The sequence below is a fragment of the Balaenoptera physalus genome, assembly GCF_965194825.1.
Source record: "Balaenoptera physalus genome assembly, chromosome: 15".
Lineage (NCBI taxonomy): Eukaryota > Metazoa > Chordata > Mammalia > Artiodactyla > Balaenopteridae > Balaenoptera > Balaenoptera physalus.
Window position 1 is genome coordinate 36,273,190 of NC_138894.1, and position 16,436 is coordinate 36,289,625.

Here is a 16,436-nt window from a genome sequence, read left to right on the forward strand (position 1 = left end):
TTCCTTTGGGGCTGGGAGTGGTAACAGGGATTTTCCCCCATCGGTGCCAGGTGAAGGGTTGTTCCCACCCAGCTTCCTGGCACGCTCAGTACTCTTGCTGGCCCAGGGCCTAGCCCTGACTAGCCCTGGCAATTCAGCCCTGACACAAGGGAGCTCCTCAGCACTCTCCCCTCCCTCCCAGTGGTGAGGCCCATGGCTTTAAGATCTCCCATCGAAGACTCTTTATTAGAGGCAAGGCCTCATCCCAGAGTTCTCAGTACCCAGCTGAAATGGCTTTTGAGTTGGTGCTTAGATGTCCTATTCATTATGTGTCTAAATGGGCTCTAGGATTCCCTTTGGCCAGGTGCCTCTCAACTGTTCTTTACTCCTCTGTTCCTCTAGATCCAAGAACTACTGTCTCATCTACTTCCTATGGATCAACAATAGGCTAAAATAATCAGCCTCTCGGTAGCATTCTGGAGGCCTAGCCGGTAATAAAGCCATGTGCTTAGCCCGAGCGATCAACGGGGTTTAAAAGCTCCCTTCCAAACACAACAGGGCCAAAGGCCACCCAGATCACTAAAATCTGTATTTCCCAGCCTCACAGGAATCAATCCCTTTACCTGACCCATTCCTGCTTTCCCCTTGACACTCTCTCCTTTTCAACCTGACACTTCTCAGCAGGGTGAGACATGGAAAGACCCAAAGACCTGATGAGGACATTTCAGGAAAGAGAAGGGGCCCCCGTTCATTGAGAGGTGGCCGTAGCCAAAGTAGATCCAGATCCTAGGCTTACAGAATGCAGTGGGGCGTGGGGAGGGCTCTCCTTTGGTTTTAGAGCGTTCCAGGGTACAAACCAGCATGCCACCATCAGCCCTCAGGGCACTTGAGTTTCTCTTTCAAGTAATCCCAACTCCAGGTCTTAATGGCTAAAACATCCTGGCCTCTGGGGCCTAGAGACCACCCTCTTTTTCCCTTTCTCCTACCTTATTTCTGGAACTTCCCTATGGGAGCTGAAAGCCAGCTCTGGCTGCCTGTCTCTGGGCTGCTTTGAGGAGTCATGAAACTAATGATCACATAGGATGTTAAATTAAATGTCCTATAAAGGTAGGAAGTGTTTTTATTCCCTTATTATTTCTTTTTGTTTTGCTTTGTGTTGGTTTTCTTTAGATTTATAGTATATCCAGAAAAGGTAAAGGAGCTGTTCTCTGGGGTAAATAACCCTAAATCAAGCCAGTTCCACAAACATAATTGTGCAGTTAATGTTTAAGGGACCAAATACAATAATCATCATAGCCTTGGGGACCTTTGCGCTTTCTTTACAACCTAAACCTCTAAACCTCTGTCATCTCTCCTTCTTCCGCCCATCCAAGCGCAGGCCTCCACATGTGGGTGGTTGTACCTTATACACGGTGTCTAAGCATGCTTGATGAGTAATTCCAGGCTGAAGGCCCTAAAGCTTAGGTCAGAGAGAGAAGTCTCAATTCGTTTGTGGCTGTCACCGTCAGCCAGAGCCATAAAGCAATGGTGCTCATTAGAACCTCCCTACCATATGGATATAAATGTCCTTATGGGCTCTCTGGCCTTTTGACCCACTGGCCTCTAGTCTGTCCCTCTGCACAGGGCCACCCCACAGAAAAAAAAAAAAATGGGCCAGGTTGGCCAGAGGCCCTGGGAAGTCTGCCTGAGAGCAGTTTACTCCCCAGTGCCAGGTTCCTTCCGTCCCCTCTCCTAGCCTATCTCCGTGCAGGCCAGGGGACTGTGAAGTCAGAGAGCTGGCCAAGTTCCCGGGGGATGGTGGAGAGGAGCCGCCTGGCCCAAGGAGAAATGAGTCTGGGCAGTGTCCTTAATTCTCTACCATTAGAACTATCCGTGGGCTGGAGGTCCAGTGTGCAGAGGCTGCGGCCAGAGTTAGCCATCACCAACAGATGTCAGGGGCTGTGGGCCCTTTTTGGGGAATAACAGATTCCTGGGATCTATCACAATGGCTTAGTCGGGTTTGGGGGCTGCTCTGGCAACCTCAGCCTGGCCTTGACTTTCTCCCTCCATGCTTCCCAGTTAGGTCTCTCCATCTGGTGGAATTGGTGGCCAGAACTGCCCATGGTTTGTGCTCTAGGAATATGCCGTCTCTGGAGTTTTAGCATGAGCCAGTTAGAAAGTTTTCCAAAGGTCAAGATCTGAAGACATAGCAGCCGTTGAGAACTTAGGGGCTTCTCTTGCCTAAAGCCCCGGCTGGCTCAGCCTTTTGGCACCTGCTTTCCTCAGCACCACGCCCTCTTACCACCTCACTGCCCCTGAGCCCCTACCCCGAGGCAAAGGAAAAGAGATCGGTCAAGCCCTTGGTTTTGTTAGCGGTAGGATAGACTAATCAGATAGAGTAGGGTTTGGAAATGCACAGTGGCTTTCAGTTACTCATGTTCTTTTGGAATTGCTAGTTAAGAGCATCGTTCTGCTTTACCTTTCAAATACCAGCTGTAAGGTCCCAGCAGGATTTAGTAGGTTTATGAGGTGATGAGAAGACCTTAGACATTCTCTGAGGTCCTGTTGACCATCAGGGCTGCAGCAGGTGCCAGATACCTACAACAGAGGCATACCTGGGCGTAGAAGGGAAGGAAGTAGGTAGGGTGGGTATGGATGAGGAGGTGATTGGCCATGGCTGGCTCTTGACCGTTCTCCAAAGGTGACTGAAGTGGGGAGGGCTTTGGGTGCCAGGAGGGCAGCTTCGTGAACAGTAGGTGAGTATGCGCCTGACAATGGAAGTGTTCTGGACTCTCTCAACTCCGGGTGCTGGTTAAGACACGCTAGCCCCCATTGCCGCCTCAAACACTTTGCTCTCTTTCTTCCCTTGTCTGTTTAGGATGAAGGACACTAGCCGCAAGAACAACATGTTTGCACAGTTTCGGAAAAATGAGCGAGACAAGCAGAAATTGATTGACACTGTGGCCAAGCAACTCCGGGGACTCATCAGCAGCCACCACTCATGAAGGCGGGCCTCGGGCCCCCAGAGGCTGCTGGCTGCAGCCCCAGCGTCCGGGCCCCAGCGCTGGCTGGCCCTGCATTTGTGCATTCTTCTTCAAAGAGAGCAAATGTATTTTTTTAATAACCTATGTACAGTATTCGCATAACATTTCCCTATAGTAAAAGAGGCACAAGGGTAAGCCAGTCCACGAGCTGTTGCTAGGCTGGGCTTCAGGGGAAGTCATACTACACTGTCTGTTTTTTCCTAGAGATGGCGGTGTCATCGGTCCAGTATGATAAACCACCTTTCATCCGTGGCTCTAGAGCTTAGATCTGGGGCTCAGAAACTATACAAACAAAATGGGTACTTGGCACTGGGAGGTAAGGTGAGTAGGCAGAAGGATAATGAATTACATCCTGTTCACTCCTAGGTGCCCCATTCACCGTGTAGGTGAGGCCGATTCTTCCTGATGCAAGGAAAGGGCCTGGAAAACATTACTACTTAGTCTATCAAAGACCAGCACACAGTTCTGGAGGTTCATCTCTTCAGTCCACTGACTTTCACTGACCGGTGAACAAGCGTGCTGTGTGGCAAGATGACGGCTTCGCTCCAGTCCCCCCAAGGATGGCATTTTTTAGCCTAGATCTGACCCAATGCTTTTCCTTCTAAGTTTTCTGGGGCACGGTAGAGCTGAGTATGCAGCGGGAAGAATTGGACCTCATGACTAACTATAGGCTGCCCCACACCAGGAGGAGATCTTGAAAGCCAGTGCAAATGGAATCAGAGCCCCAGCCCTTCCCCATTCCTCTCATTGCCTTCTTTCAGGGTCAGGGTACTTGGTTCAGGGCATAGGTCAACAGTTATTCCATAGACAGAGAGTCTCAGACTTGACCTCTTCCGGCAGCGTCATTGGGATAGTCAGATTCCAGAAGCCTGAAAATGGCCCTTACTTTACCCTTAGGTAAAACCTTGGAATCATTCCTTTGTGTTTCAAAGCCAACTTTCTGGCCACCATCTTTAAAGGAAATGTCATCAGCTCTGTACTGTGGGGACAGCTCTAGCTGGACTGGATGCCTTTAGGGATGGAACCACTGTCACCGTGAAGCAGAGCGGGTCAGCCGTGGCTAGTGGTTTGTTACCCATGGCACAGCTGCCCCTCACTAAGTCATGTCCTGGGTGAGAAGCTCCTCTTGCTCAAGCCCAAAGCTTCCATCCCCTTTTGAGGTCCCCATAGCTATCTTGTGGCTTTGTCTGAGCAAGATTGCCTATAGTCCTCTCCCTCAGGCTCTGGAGTTTGCAGAGGAGCCTGGACCAGCTAGCTTGGAGGCTGTGTCCTCTGTCCCAAATGGGCTCCCGAGACTTAATGCAAGGGCTTCACTATGAGGTCAGTCAGAGGAATCTGCCCTTTAAGGCACTTCAGGAAGATGCTACCAAGGCTACTGGCAAGAGTATAATCGTGAGTCACCAAACAATGACAAATAAGCCACACGGTCATTTCCAGCTTGGGTTAGTGGAAGGAAGGACTCATCAGACAGAAGTCTTCACTCCCTTTGTCAGCTGCTGAGTTGCTTCTAGGGAAGGCAGTGCTTCCTTTTTCACTCCCCCAGCCCCCGCAAATATTGTATCACAACTTGAAAACCATGGGGAAGAAAATATGCACACCGACACGCGGGCTTCCTCAAAGCTGGGGACCAGGCTGCGTGTGGGCTCTGCAGAAGCCTCCTGAGGTCCATCCTAGGGGCTAGGCAGTTTGCCCGGGGTCTCAGAATGAGGTTCAGAGATGAGTGCTGCCACCCAGAACCTCCATAGCCAAGGAAAGGCAGGGGTCCATGGGAATGAGACCCAAAATGCCATCTCTCAGGCTCTGGACCTTATTAGAAAAGAACGAGAAATGACCACACTAATCCCATTGCTTCAGAAGGGCCCCAAACACCCTCCTTCACTACATGCCAGTTTACAGCAAGATCTCTTCCGCTTTGAGCGCTGAGACTTTTTGAAGTGGAATGGAGAGAACCTTAAGCATATCACAATATTTTTCAACTGTTATCATTGCTGGCCTGGTCGCAAACCTGTACCCTGGAGAAACAGTGCTATAGAAGAGAAAGTGAACAGCGTGGAGGAACGGGGGTTACTCTGCCCCTTGCACACAGAGGTCCCTCTACAGAAAACGCTTATTCAAGCCCAAGACTCATAGGGTGGATCCTTTGCCAGATCCCTTCTTCCCTCTCGGTCTGCCTCAGCCTTCCCTAACGAAACCAACATGCAGCTACTGAGTTGTCTGTGGGGACACACTCTTGGTGAGCAGGGAAAGGTAAAAAAAACAGGGACCAGCAATGTCCAAGCTGTTTGAACTGGTGAAGTAGGAGTTTTCAGTTCTCTCTATAGGCCTCTAGCTGCGCCCGCCCTTGCGAGGACTTGTGCAAAGCATGGGTGTCCATGCCCCTCAGACTCCTGACATCTGGGCTCAAATGCCCAGAGATGTAGAAGTGCCCTGGAGGCCTCAGTAAGAGGCGAGAACATGGGTGCCTGGAAGTCTTTCCGTCTTCTAGTTGGCTGAGTTCTTCGGAAAACCAGGTCCATATTCCTGAAAGGACAGTCAGGTTTGGGACCCTAGTGGGTTTCAGTAGTAATTTAGGCAGCTGGTATAGTTTTAACGTATCTCATAGCAAAATCTCTTTGAGTAGACTGTAAATGAAGCTGTTGGGGGTGGGGAAGAACAGGACCTGGAAATTGGAAACAACAGAGAGTCCCCACTGGTAAAGGGAATATACAGGCTTACGGGGAGCAGTCCCCAGTATTTTCATTGTCTCCCAGGCCTCCAAGTCAGCCTGCACACTTGACAAGTGCTTGCTCAGCAATCCCAGACCCAGGGCCCTTTATCCCCAAGATTGGCGTTGCCCATGGCTTTCCCCATGAGGCCTCCAGGTACACCCCCTGGGGCCTGCTGCAGAAATCCCCCTCACCCTAGCCTCGCTTCTCCCAAGACTGTGCACCTGGCTGCTTCCATTGCCTCTTTTTTTTTTTTTTTTCTTTCTTTTGCCTGAGTTTGCAGTTACTTTTCACTAATGTGTTGGAAATGGCCTTTTTATTTTGCACATTTATGGGGGAGATTTAGGAAAGTCCATTTTTAACTCTAAAGGGAACTTTTTTCTTTAAAACCAGTAAAGCTACTGATACAGATGGGCCTCATGGTTAGTAGAAAACCTCTTATGTGGAAAGAGCATGTTTATTCCTCCTGTACGTTTTCCTCTTTTAACCGCTATTAAATAAGAGAGCCTATGCACCTGTTCAAAAGCCACGGTGTTGTCTCACGGGTTTTTTGTTCTCCCGCCCCTTTTGCACACTGCAGCCATGGTTGGTGATCTGGAGGATGGCCATTGCACCCCTTGAGCCGGACTGACGACTAGAGCAGGCAGAAGCCTGGTGGGGAGGGGAAAGCCTGCCTGCCAGACAAGGCAAGGTGTCGAACTGTGGCCTTGGAAACATTCCAGACTACTGGGCTATAGGCTTTCCTGTCTATACAGTTTAGACTGGCGTCGTCATCATCATCAAGAGGAATAACCCTCGACGTGCCTGGTTTGTGGGGAGTACCGGGCTAGGCAACTGGGGGCTCGGTGTGTCTTGAACACCAGCCCTGCCGTGGAAAGGCTCCTGGTTAAGATGGAGCCAGGAGGGATTATCTAGAGGAAGGAGCGAAATGAGGCCGCCTTAGAGCTCGGTGGCGGAGAGGGACGGGCGTCACGGTCTGGTGTAGGAACGGGTCTGGTCAGGGAAGACAGCACAGGGAAATCAGGATGTTAATTAGCTGGGCCTTGAAGGAGTTAAATTCAACATGGTGCCGACCACATTAGAGTGAAAAGTTGGCACAAGTCTGGTGTGTACTGGAAGGAGAGTGGGGACCTGGTAGGCATATCTGAAACCATGGTGAGTAAGGCCTGAAACGTCTGTGTAACAGCACCCAGCCTTCTTGGCCCCGAGGCTGGCATGGAAGCCATGGGAATAGGCTGGAGAGAGTTTCTTCAGTTAACAAGTCTGACTATTGCAACTGGGCTTTGGCGCCTGAGAGACCTGGGCTTCAACTCCTGCTGTGCCACTTACTAGCTGGATGACCCCTGAACAATTAACTCCCTAAATCTCATAATCCTCAGTGAAAGCAGAAACTAGTGCCTGATTTACAGGCTTGCTGTGAAGTGTAAATGACCTATGCATGGCCGATATGCCTAGCCAGTTCCTACCACAGCACATGAACTCTTTCGGGCCTTTCCCTCCCTCCCCTCAAATTCCACAACACGCTGTGGTTGACCATTGGACAGAAGTGTCCAGAGCTTCTCTGCCTCCTGGCTTCCACTCCCCAAGCCCATCTCAGGCTTAATGGTACTGAGGCCCCTCGAGCACCTGTGTAGACGCAGAGGAACAAGCCCTTCACATCAGACAGCCAGTTGCCCGGCTCAGAGCAGAGCCAGTCCTTCGGGTAGAATCTGCCTCTCAATTCCACCTGGAACCTTCTCTGCCAAAATATATTCCTCCTTTTAGAATTCAGGAGTTCTTGATCAGAAGTCCATGAACCCTTGGAGTGTGTGTGTGTGTGTGTGTGTGTGTGTGTGTGTGTGTGTGTGAATACACGTACAGGCGCGCAGGCTTGCATCCACTCATTTTTCTGGCTAGAAGGTACATGGCTTTCATCAATGTCTAAGGAAGATTCAGGACTGAAATCCTGAATAATAACCAAATCCCTTTGGAAGTATAGATCTCCCTGTGAGGAAAAGCCAGACGCTCTGAGCAGTTACCCCCTCTCCCTGCCTCGTAGAGTTCTGGCAGGAGATTTTTCAAGACCTGCAGCCCTGCCGCCCGCCCCCCCCCACCCCCCCCCCGCTTCCAGGAGCTCTCACACAATCCCCAGGTCACACCTAAAGACCAGTACAACCACCGTTCCTAAGCTTGATCTCCCCAAACCAGTTCAAGGTACGGAGGGAGGCACGAGGACCCTCTACTTCTAAGAATACACAGACTTCCACCTGGTTGAGGGGATCGCAGACCAGAGGGTCCAGTATAGAGGCTTGGGCTGTCAAAGCCAAACTGAACCCAACTCACCCCCGAATGTTTCCCACAGCTTCTGAGTCAGCACTGGCGAGTACAATGTCTTGCCCAAGGCCTTGTCCAGAGAGGGCTCTGCGGGGAACCAAACCAAACCAGGGACAGATGTGAAGCCGTCACCAGCTTGCCCCTTGTCTCATCTGCTCACCAGGCAGATGAGGATGGGGAATGGCTAGTGGGAGATAAGGGGAGGGAGGAGAAAAAGTGCCAGACCCTTTCCCCGGAGGCCTCAGCTTTGAATTTAATGGACAATATTTGCTGGGAATGAGAGAGACTCCAGGCCCAAGAGACCAGAAGACAAAGGCTCTTGAGGAAGTGCAGGGAGGAGGAGGGGAGTGGTGGGGGCCAGGCATTGTGCGGGGGGCACCACCCCTCTATCTGCTTCCATCGCTGCTGGGGTTAGGGTTACCCTGCATTTGGGGCCCCAGCTGCTCTGTGGGGTCTGTGACGTCAGCTGTTGTGATGTTAATGCAGGGGCCTCACACAGGGTTACCCCTTCACCAGCCAGCCCACATCCGCTCCTGGATTCCAGCTCCTATTCCCTCAGGGAGGGGGCAGTCTGTGGGCCCAGAACCGAGCCCAAGACAAGAGCCCCCCTCCCAGTCTGAGCCCACTGCTAAGGGTACCTTCCAAGCCCAAGCTGTGACCTTCCTCTCTCCAAAGCTCCAGAAAAGGAATGAAATCTGAACATTGAGACGCTTTTCTGGCCCTAAACAATCCTTCCATTCTCTAGGCTCAATGATGGGTCTATTTCCTCCTATAAATGGGTCTCGTAATCTTCAACTTTTACCTTTGCTTCTAAGGGTAATTAATTGTATCTCCCTCTTGTTCTCCTCACACACTCCCCTCTCTGTTACAAGGCTCAGGTTAAGCTGGGTGGATTGCTTTTCTTTCTTTCTGTTCCACGGAGTGCATATTTTAAAAGCTGATGGAGTAACGCCCTGCCCTCTCCAGTGAACCTTTTTTCCAGAGAAGACTGCTGGGGAAACACCACTTCCATGGACACAGGAAAGGGGCCTCGGACTACCCAGCTATAGGTTTTTCAGATTTCTGAGCAACCATTTCACTTTTTTTCCCCCTGGTATGTTTCCAAGGTTTTAGGGAAGGCATTTTCAGGTACCACTCAGGAGCAAAGCGGAGGGGTTAAGTGGTGATCTGGACACTGGAGACAAAGGGAGGCAAAGATGGGCATGGGAGAAAGTAAAAGACCAAAGGGTCAGAGTCTCTTTTTTTCCCAGGATGAGGAAAAACAGTAAGGCTTCAAGTGCAGGGCAGCTTGAGGGCATCAAGTTAGGAAGGGTGAAGATAGGGCCCATCCAGGGCAGCTGGCAGAGAAGCTGCTTTGGGGAAGCAGGTCCTACAGGCAGTAAGTTGAACCACAGAGAGACTGATAGTTTCTAGTGTCTGAGTACCTGTCTGGTGCCCCTGCTCTGCAAAGGCAGGAAAGCATCACGCGCCTGTCTGAAACCCCTGCAGCACCTTGCCCAGCCAATGGCACATGGGCACTCAGGACCACATCGACCACACTTGGTAGTGATTTGCTACCAAGGGAGGGGACTGTGCAAGCAGCACTCCTTGCTAGGAGGAATATTTTGTCACTGACGTTCTTTAGAAAGCATATGGTGGTAATAAAAAGCAAACCAACGTTAAGCCAGTTTTATTATCGTGTAAAATTCTCTGCAAATATGTACCACTCCACTCTTGGTATGCCATGGAATAAGGAACAGGTTGAAAACAGATTGAGTAAGGTGAGAAATCAAAGTATCAGTTTAATTCCTGATGGGCAGAATGTGGTCCTGGTGGTGGTAGTGAATGTGTGTGTACATGTATATGTACGTGTGTACACAGGTATCTGACAGAACTACTGGAGGATTTCCCCGCTGAGCCCTAATCCCATTTTCCACATATAATCACTGCTAACAGGATGGTGATGTTCTTTCAGATCACCTTACTACATATATACTGACTTTTTTCATTAAAAGAATTATAATTATAGTGTATTAAATTACAGGGTTTTTTCCACACTTAATGTATCTTAAACATCTTTCATAGCAACATATAGGATATCTTATCCCTTGTGAAGCCCATAAGTATTTCCATTGCATTGTATATACCTTGAGTTTATTTAATTGTGAATTGATGGATATTTAGGATGTTTCCAGTATTTCACAATTACAAACAATATGTCAAGACATTTGTATACATCTTTGCCTTCTTGCTTAGGTATTTCTATAGCATAAAATTTCAGGAGTGGAATTGATTGGTTGAAGCCTATAAATATTATAAATATTAATGAAAATTGTCTTACTCTCTTGAAATCTATCCACGTGTGCACAAGGAGACGTATAAGATTGTTCACTCTATCATTGTTTGTAATGATGAAAAGTTAGAAATAACCTAAATGTCTACCAAGGAGAGAATAGATAAATTGTGATATATTCATCTAATAGAATACTATACAGCAGTTAAAATGAACTATAGCTACATGTGTCAACATGAATACATCTTTAAAAAGTTGTTGAGTAAAAAAGCAAGTTGAAGAATGATAGCAGTGCAATACAATTTAAACTTTGAAAACATGCAGGAGAATGATAAACACCAAGTTCCCTCTGCAGAGAGAACAAAATAAGGTTCACTGGGGTACAGAGGGTTTTTTTTTTTTTTTTACTTTATAAAGTCTTATTTCTTTTTAAAAATCTGAAATGAACATGGAAAAATGTTGAAATGTTTTTACAAATAGATTTGTAGTCTACATAATGGTCTTAACCTTTTTAGTGGCTGCATAGTATTCCATGGTGGGACTACCCCTTAATTTAGCCATTTCCTTATTATTTATTTAACTTGCTTTCACTTACTATTTACAACCAAAACTGCTGAATCAAGCACCTTTGATATCTTTTTGCATACGTACAAACATTTCTATAAGATTCCTAGTAATTCCTAGGAGCAGAATTATTAGGTAAAGGGTATACATTTTATATTTTGCTAGACGATGCCAACTGTCTCTCAAAAAGGCTGTACTAATTTATATTCTCACCAACAACATAGGAGATTGCCCATTTCCCAGCACCCTCAGTGAGACTGTCAAACCGGAGTTGGGAGAAATGGTTTATTAATTTGCAGTTGCCAAATTCTGTTAGGCTGAATCATCTTTTCATGTCTCATTAGCCATTTATAGTATTCTCAAGAAATTGCCTGTTGATACTTTTATCAGTTTGAAGTATGTTCAGCTACAAGTAATTGAAAATGGACTATGAGTACGGTAAAGAATAAGGTAGGGATTTTTTGTTGTTCTTTATTTGGTTTGGTGTTTTGTTTTGTTTTGACATGAGAAGAATTCTGGAGGTTTAAGCACAAGCAATACAGGACTAGAGCATCTGAGGAGCAGAGACCCAGGCACCTTCTATCTTCCTGTTCTGTCATCCTTAGCATGCTTATCACTTCACAGGCACAGGGCAGCTGCATCATCTCCAGACATCACATCCACTTTCCAATCAGGAGGAAGAAGGAAAAACAAAGAGATAAAGGCCTGTGCAGGTCGAATCTGTCCCTTTCTTAGAAGCCTGTGATTTTCATCTTTCTTTAGGTTTGAATATTTATTACCCTAAAATTATGTATTCTCAGAATTATTTAAATTTAAATTGCTATTTAACACTATCCCTTTATATTACCTCCACTTACATCTTTTTTTTTTTTTTTTTTTTTTTTTAATTTGGCTGTGCTGGGTCTTAGTTGCAGCATGCGGGATCTAGTTCCCTGACCAGGGATCGAACCCAGGCCCCCTGCATTGGGAGCACAGAGTCTTAACAACTGGACCACCAGGGAAGTCCCAACCTCCAGTTACATCTTACTGGCCAGAACTGAATCACATGGCCACCCCTAAGCCAATCATGGCCAGACTATGATGTCTGGTTTAGAGCAATGAGGGTTCATTCCCTGTAAGCTCCAAGAGAGCAAGGGGTTCTGTTCACAGCTTTATCCTCACTGCCTAGAAGACTTTCTGCCACATAGAATATGTTCAATAAATTTTGCTGAATCAACTAACTGTATGCATGAATGAAAAGATAAATGAAGCTGGGATAGGGGCGGGAGATCAAGGAATCTGGACCACTATTTGAGCCAATCTGAGTCCCGATAGCAGGGAAGTCATGGGGAATGAATGCTGTCAGGAGAGGGAGTCTGTCATAATATACTCAACCCACTGATCCAATTGATGCTAATTACCTTTTTGTTTGTTATATATGAGCAAATATTTTCTCCCAGACTTTCACTCATTTTTTAAACTTAATTTTCGAATAATTTTAAGTTTACAGAAAAGTTGCAAAGTGGTACAGAGTTCTATATCCCTCACCCAGATTCCTCCATTAACATATTACCACGTGCATTTGTGAAAATTTTTAAAACCAACAGAGTTCCTTAGTCTCCTCTGGTCCGTGACAGTTTCTCAGTCTTGTCTTTCATGTCCTTAACCGCTTTGAGGAGTACTGGTCAAGTATTTTGTTAGAACATCCTTCAGTTTGCGTTCCTCTGATGTTTTTCTCTTGATTAGACTGGGGTTATGGGTCTTTTGAGCGAATACCACACAGCTGAAGTGTTCTTCCCATTATATATCAGAGGTTACATGATGTCCATGTGACATCACTAATGATGTGAACCTTGATCACTTGGGTAAGGCAGTGCCTGCTAGGTTTCCCCACAGTAAAGTTACTATTTATCCCTTTCCATATTCTATTAGAAGCAAGTCACTAATTACAGCCCACACTTAAGATGGTGACAGGGAGAGGTGGGGTGTTAAGCTTTACCTTCTAGAAAGGGTATCTAAATAAGTTCTTTGGAATTCTTCTAAAAGGAATTTTTGTCTCTTCATCCTCATGTATTAATTTAAATCATTTATTTATATCAGTGTGAACTCATGTACATGTTTTTGCACCAGTTTAAGGCTTTTTAAAATTTTTTGTAACTTCTTGTTGTGATATAATTCACACAACATAAAATTCATCATTTCAAGGTGTACAATTCACTGTATGTTTGTATTCTCCCAATGTTGTGCAGCCATCACTGTCTAGTTTCAGAATATTTCCATCACCCCAAAAGAAACGCTGTATTTATTAACAATCACTTCCAATTCCCCTCTTTCCCTATCCCCTGAATCTACTTTCTTTCTCTATTAATTTGCCCATTCTGGACATTTCATATAAATGGAATAGTAATATGTGTCCTTTTGTGTCTGGCTTCTTTCACTTAGCATAATGCTTTCAAGGTTTATCCATGTTGTAGCATGTATCAATACTTCATTCCCTTTATGACTAAATAATATTCCATTGTATAGATATACCACATTTTGTTTATCCATTCATCTGTTGATGGACCTTTGTGCATCAACGAATGGACAGATAAGTCCAAAAAATGAACAAATAACTTGTTTCCACTTTGGGGTTATTATGAACAATGCCGTTATGATCATTAGTGTACAATTTTGTTTGAACATGTGTTTTTAATTCTCTAGGTCCATACCTAGAGGAACTGCTAGGTCTCTATGTTTAACTTTTTGAGGAACTGCCAAACTGTTTTCCAAAGTGGCAGCATTATTTACAGTCCCACCAGGAATGTATGAGGGTTCAAATTTCATCACATCTTTGCCAACACTCGCTATTTTCTGGTTTGCTTTTTTTTTTTTTTAAATAATTGCCATCCTGGTGGGTATGAAGTGCTATCTCATTGCAGTTTTAATGTTCATTTCCCTAATGACTAACGACGTTGAGAATCTTTCCATGTGCTTATTAGTCATTTGTATATTATCTTTGGAGAAATGTCTTTTTCTTTGTTCCTTTTAAAATTGGGTCATTTGTCTTTTGTTTTTGAGTTATAAGAGTTTTTCATATATTCTGGGTACTAGACCCTTATCATATTGCAAATCATTCAATGGAAAAAATCATTTGATGCAAAAAAGTTTTAAATTTTGATGAAGTCCAAATTTATCTTTTGTTTTTGTTGTTGCTTGTGCTCTTTGTGTGATAGCTAACAGTCTAAGAAACTGTTGCTTATTTTTAGTTTTTTAAGGAACCTCCATACTGTTCTCCATAGTGGCTGTACCAATTTACATTCCCACCAACAGTGCAGGAGGGTTCCCTTCTCTCCACACCCTCTCCAGCATTTATTTTTTGTGGATTTTTTGATGATAGCCATTTTGACTGGTGTGAGGTGATATCTCATTGTAGTTTTGATCTGCATTTCTCTAATAATTAGCAATGTTGAACATCTTTTCATGTGCCTCTTTGCCATCTGTATGTCTTCTTTGGAGAAATGTCTGTTTAGATCTTCCACCCATTTTTCGATTGGGTTGGTTGTTTTGATGATATTAAGCCACATGAGATGTTTGTAAATTTTGGAGACTAATCCTTTGTTGGTCACATCATTTGCAAATATTTTCTCCCAATCTGTGGGTTGTCTTTTCATTTTGTTTATGGTTTCCTTTGCTGTGCAAAAGCTTTGGAGTTTAATTAGGTTCCATTTGTTTTTGATTTCATTTCCATTACTCTGGGAGACAGATCAAAAAAGATATTGCTGTGATTTATGTCAGAAAGTGTTCTGCCTATGTTTTCATCTAAGAGTTTTATAGTGTCCAGTCTGACATTTAGGTCTTTAATCCATTTTGAGCTTATCTTTGTGTATGGCGTTAAAGAATGTTCTAATTTCATTTTTTTACATGTAGCTGTCCAGTTTTCCCAGCACCATTTATCGAAGAGACTGTCTTTCCCCCATTGTACAGTCTTGCCTCCTCCTTTGTCGTAGATTAATTGACCATAGGTGCTTGGGTTTATTTCTGGGCTTTCTATCCTGTTCCATTGATCTATATTTCTATTTTTGTGCCAGTACCACACTGTTTTGATGAATATAGCTTTGTAGGTATAGTCTGAAGTAAGGGAGCCTGATTCCTCCAGCTCTGTTTTTCTTTCTCGAGATTGCTTTGGTTATTCGAAGTCTGATCCTGCAACCCCACTCCTGGGCATATATCTGGATAAAAACATGGTCCAAAAGGATACATGCACACCAATGTTCATTGCAGCACTGTTTACAATAGCCAAGACATGGAAGCAACCTAAATGTCCTTTGACAGAGGAATGGATAAAGAAGACATGGTACATATATACAATGGCCATTAAAAAGAATGAAATAATGCCATTTGCAGCAACATGCATGGACCAAGAGATTGTCATACTGAGTGAAAAAGTATTTCTCTTTCTCAGACTGAGAAAGAGAAATATCATATGATATCACTTATATGCGGAATCCAAAAAGAAATGATACAAATGAAATTATTTACAAAATAGAAACAGACTCACAGACTTAGAGAATGAACTTATGGTTACTGGGGGGAAGGGTGGGTAGGGGGGAAGTTAGGGAGTTTGGGATTGACATGTACACACTGCTATGTTTAAAACAGATAACCAATAAGGACCTACTGTATAGCACAGGGAACCCTGCTCAATATTATGTAACAACCTGAATGGGAAAGGAATTTGAAAAAGAATGGATACATGTATATGTATAACTGAATCACTTTGCTGTATACCTGAAACTATCACAACATTGTTAATCAACTATACTCCAATATAAAATAAAAAGTTTTTTAAAAAAGAAAAGAAAATTGATTCTTATACATTGGGAAAAAAGAGAAACTCTTGCTTAGTCCAAAGTCATGAAAATGTATGCCTTTATTCCAAGAATGTTTTAATTTTAGCTCTTATATTTAGGTTTTTGATGATCCATTTTGATTTGGATTTTTTTATGTGGTATAAGTTAGGGGGTCCAAGTTCATTCTTCTACATGTGGATATCCAGTTGTCCCATCACATTTGTTGAAAAGACTATTCTTTTCCCATGGAATAGTCTTGGCACCCTTGTTAGAATCAATTGACTGTAGATGCATGAGTTTATTTCTAGACTCTCAGTTCTGTTCCATTGATTATATATCTATCCTTTGGATTTATATATTTATTTTATCTTTTGTGTTATAATCCAGTGCTATATTATTTCTTTTATTGCTCAGATTGTTCCACGTTTGGTAATTGGGAGCTCTTTCAGGTTGGCTCCAGCGTACCTTTGATAAACCCCCATTCTTTTGTTAAAAACATTTCCTTGCTTTATAAAACTACACAATGTTTTAAGATTATCTTGTCCTTTCCATGTTCCAGCCCTAGAATTAACCAGTTCTTCATGGAGCCCTGGTTCCTTTTATGAGAGAATGATATTTAGAAACCAAGATCTGGGTGCTTGGTGTGCTCATTGCTATGGAGATGTCATCTTTTTGGCTCTCAGCATTCACAGCTACATACTTTATTATGTATGATAACCCATATGTACATACATATCTATAACTGTTCCTGTATCTATACATCTATGTG

At 44.5% G+C, this 16,436-nt stretch overlaps 1 protein-coding gene across 4 annotated transcripts in view; it reads left to right on the forward strand.

Annotated features, from left to right (window-relative positions):
- EXOC6B (exocyst complex component 6B) overlaps positions 1 to 14,308 on the forward strand; it is a 722,841-nt gene extending 708,533 nt beyond the window's left edge. For all 4 annotated transcript variants that reach the window (XM_082426006.1, XM_082426005.1, XM_082426007.1 and 1 more), the window contains one exon: positions 2,837 to 14,308. In XM_082426006.1, coding sequence (XP_082282132.1) covers positions 2,837 to 2,963 — 127 coding nt within the window. In that variant the 3' untranslated portion in view covers positions 2,964 to 14,308. The remainder of the gene's footprint in view (positions 1 to 2,836) is intronic.
- Positions 14,309 to 16,436: the final 2,128 nt, after the last annotated feature.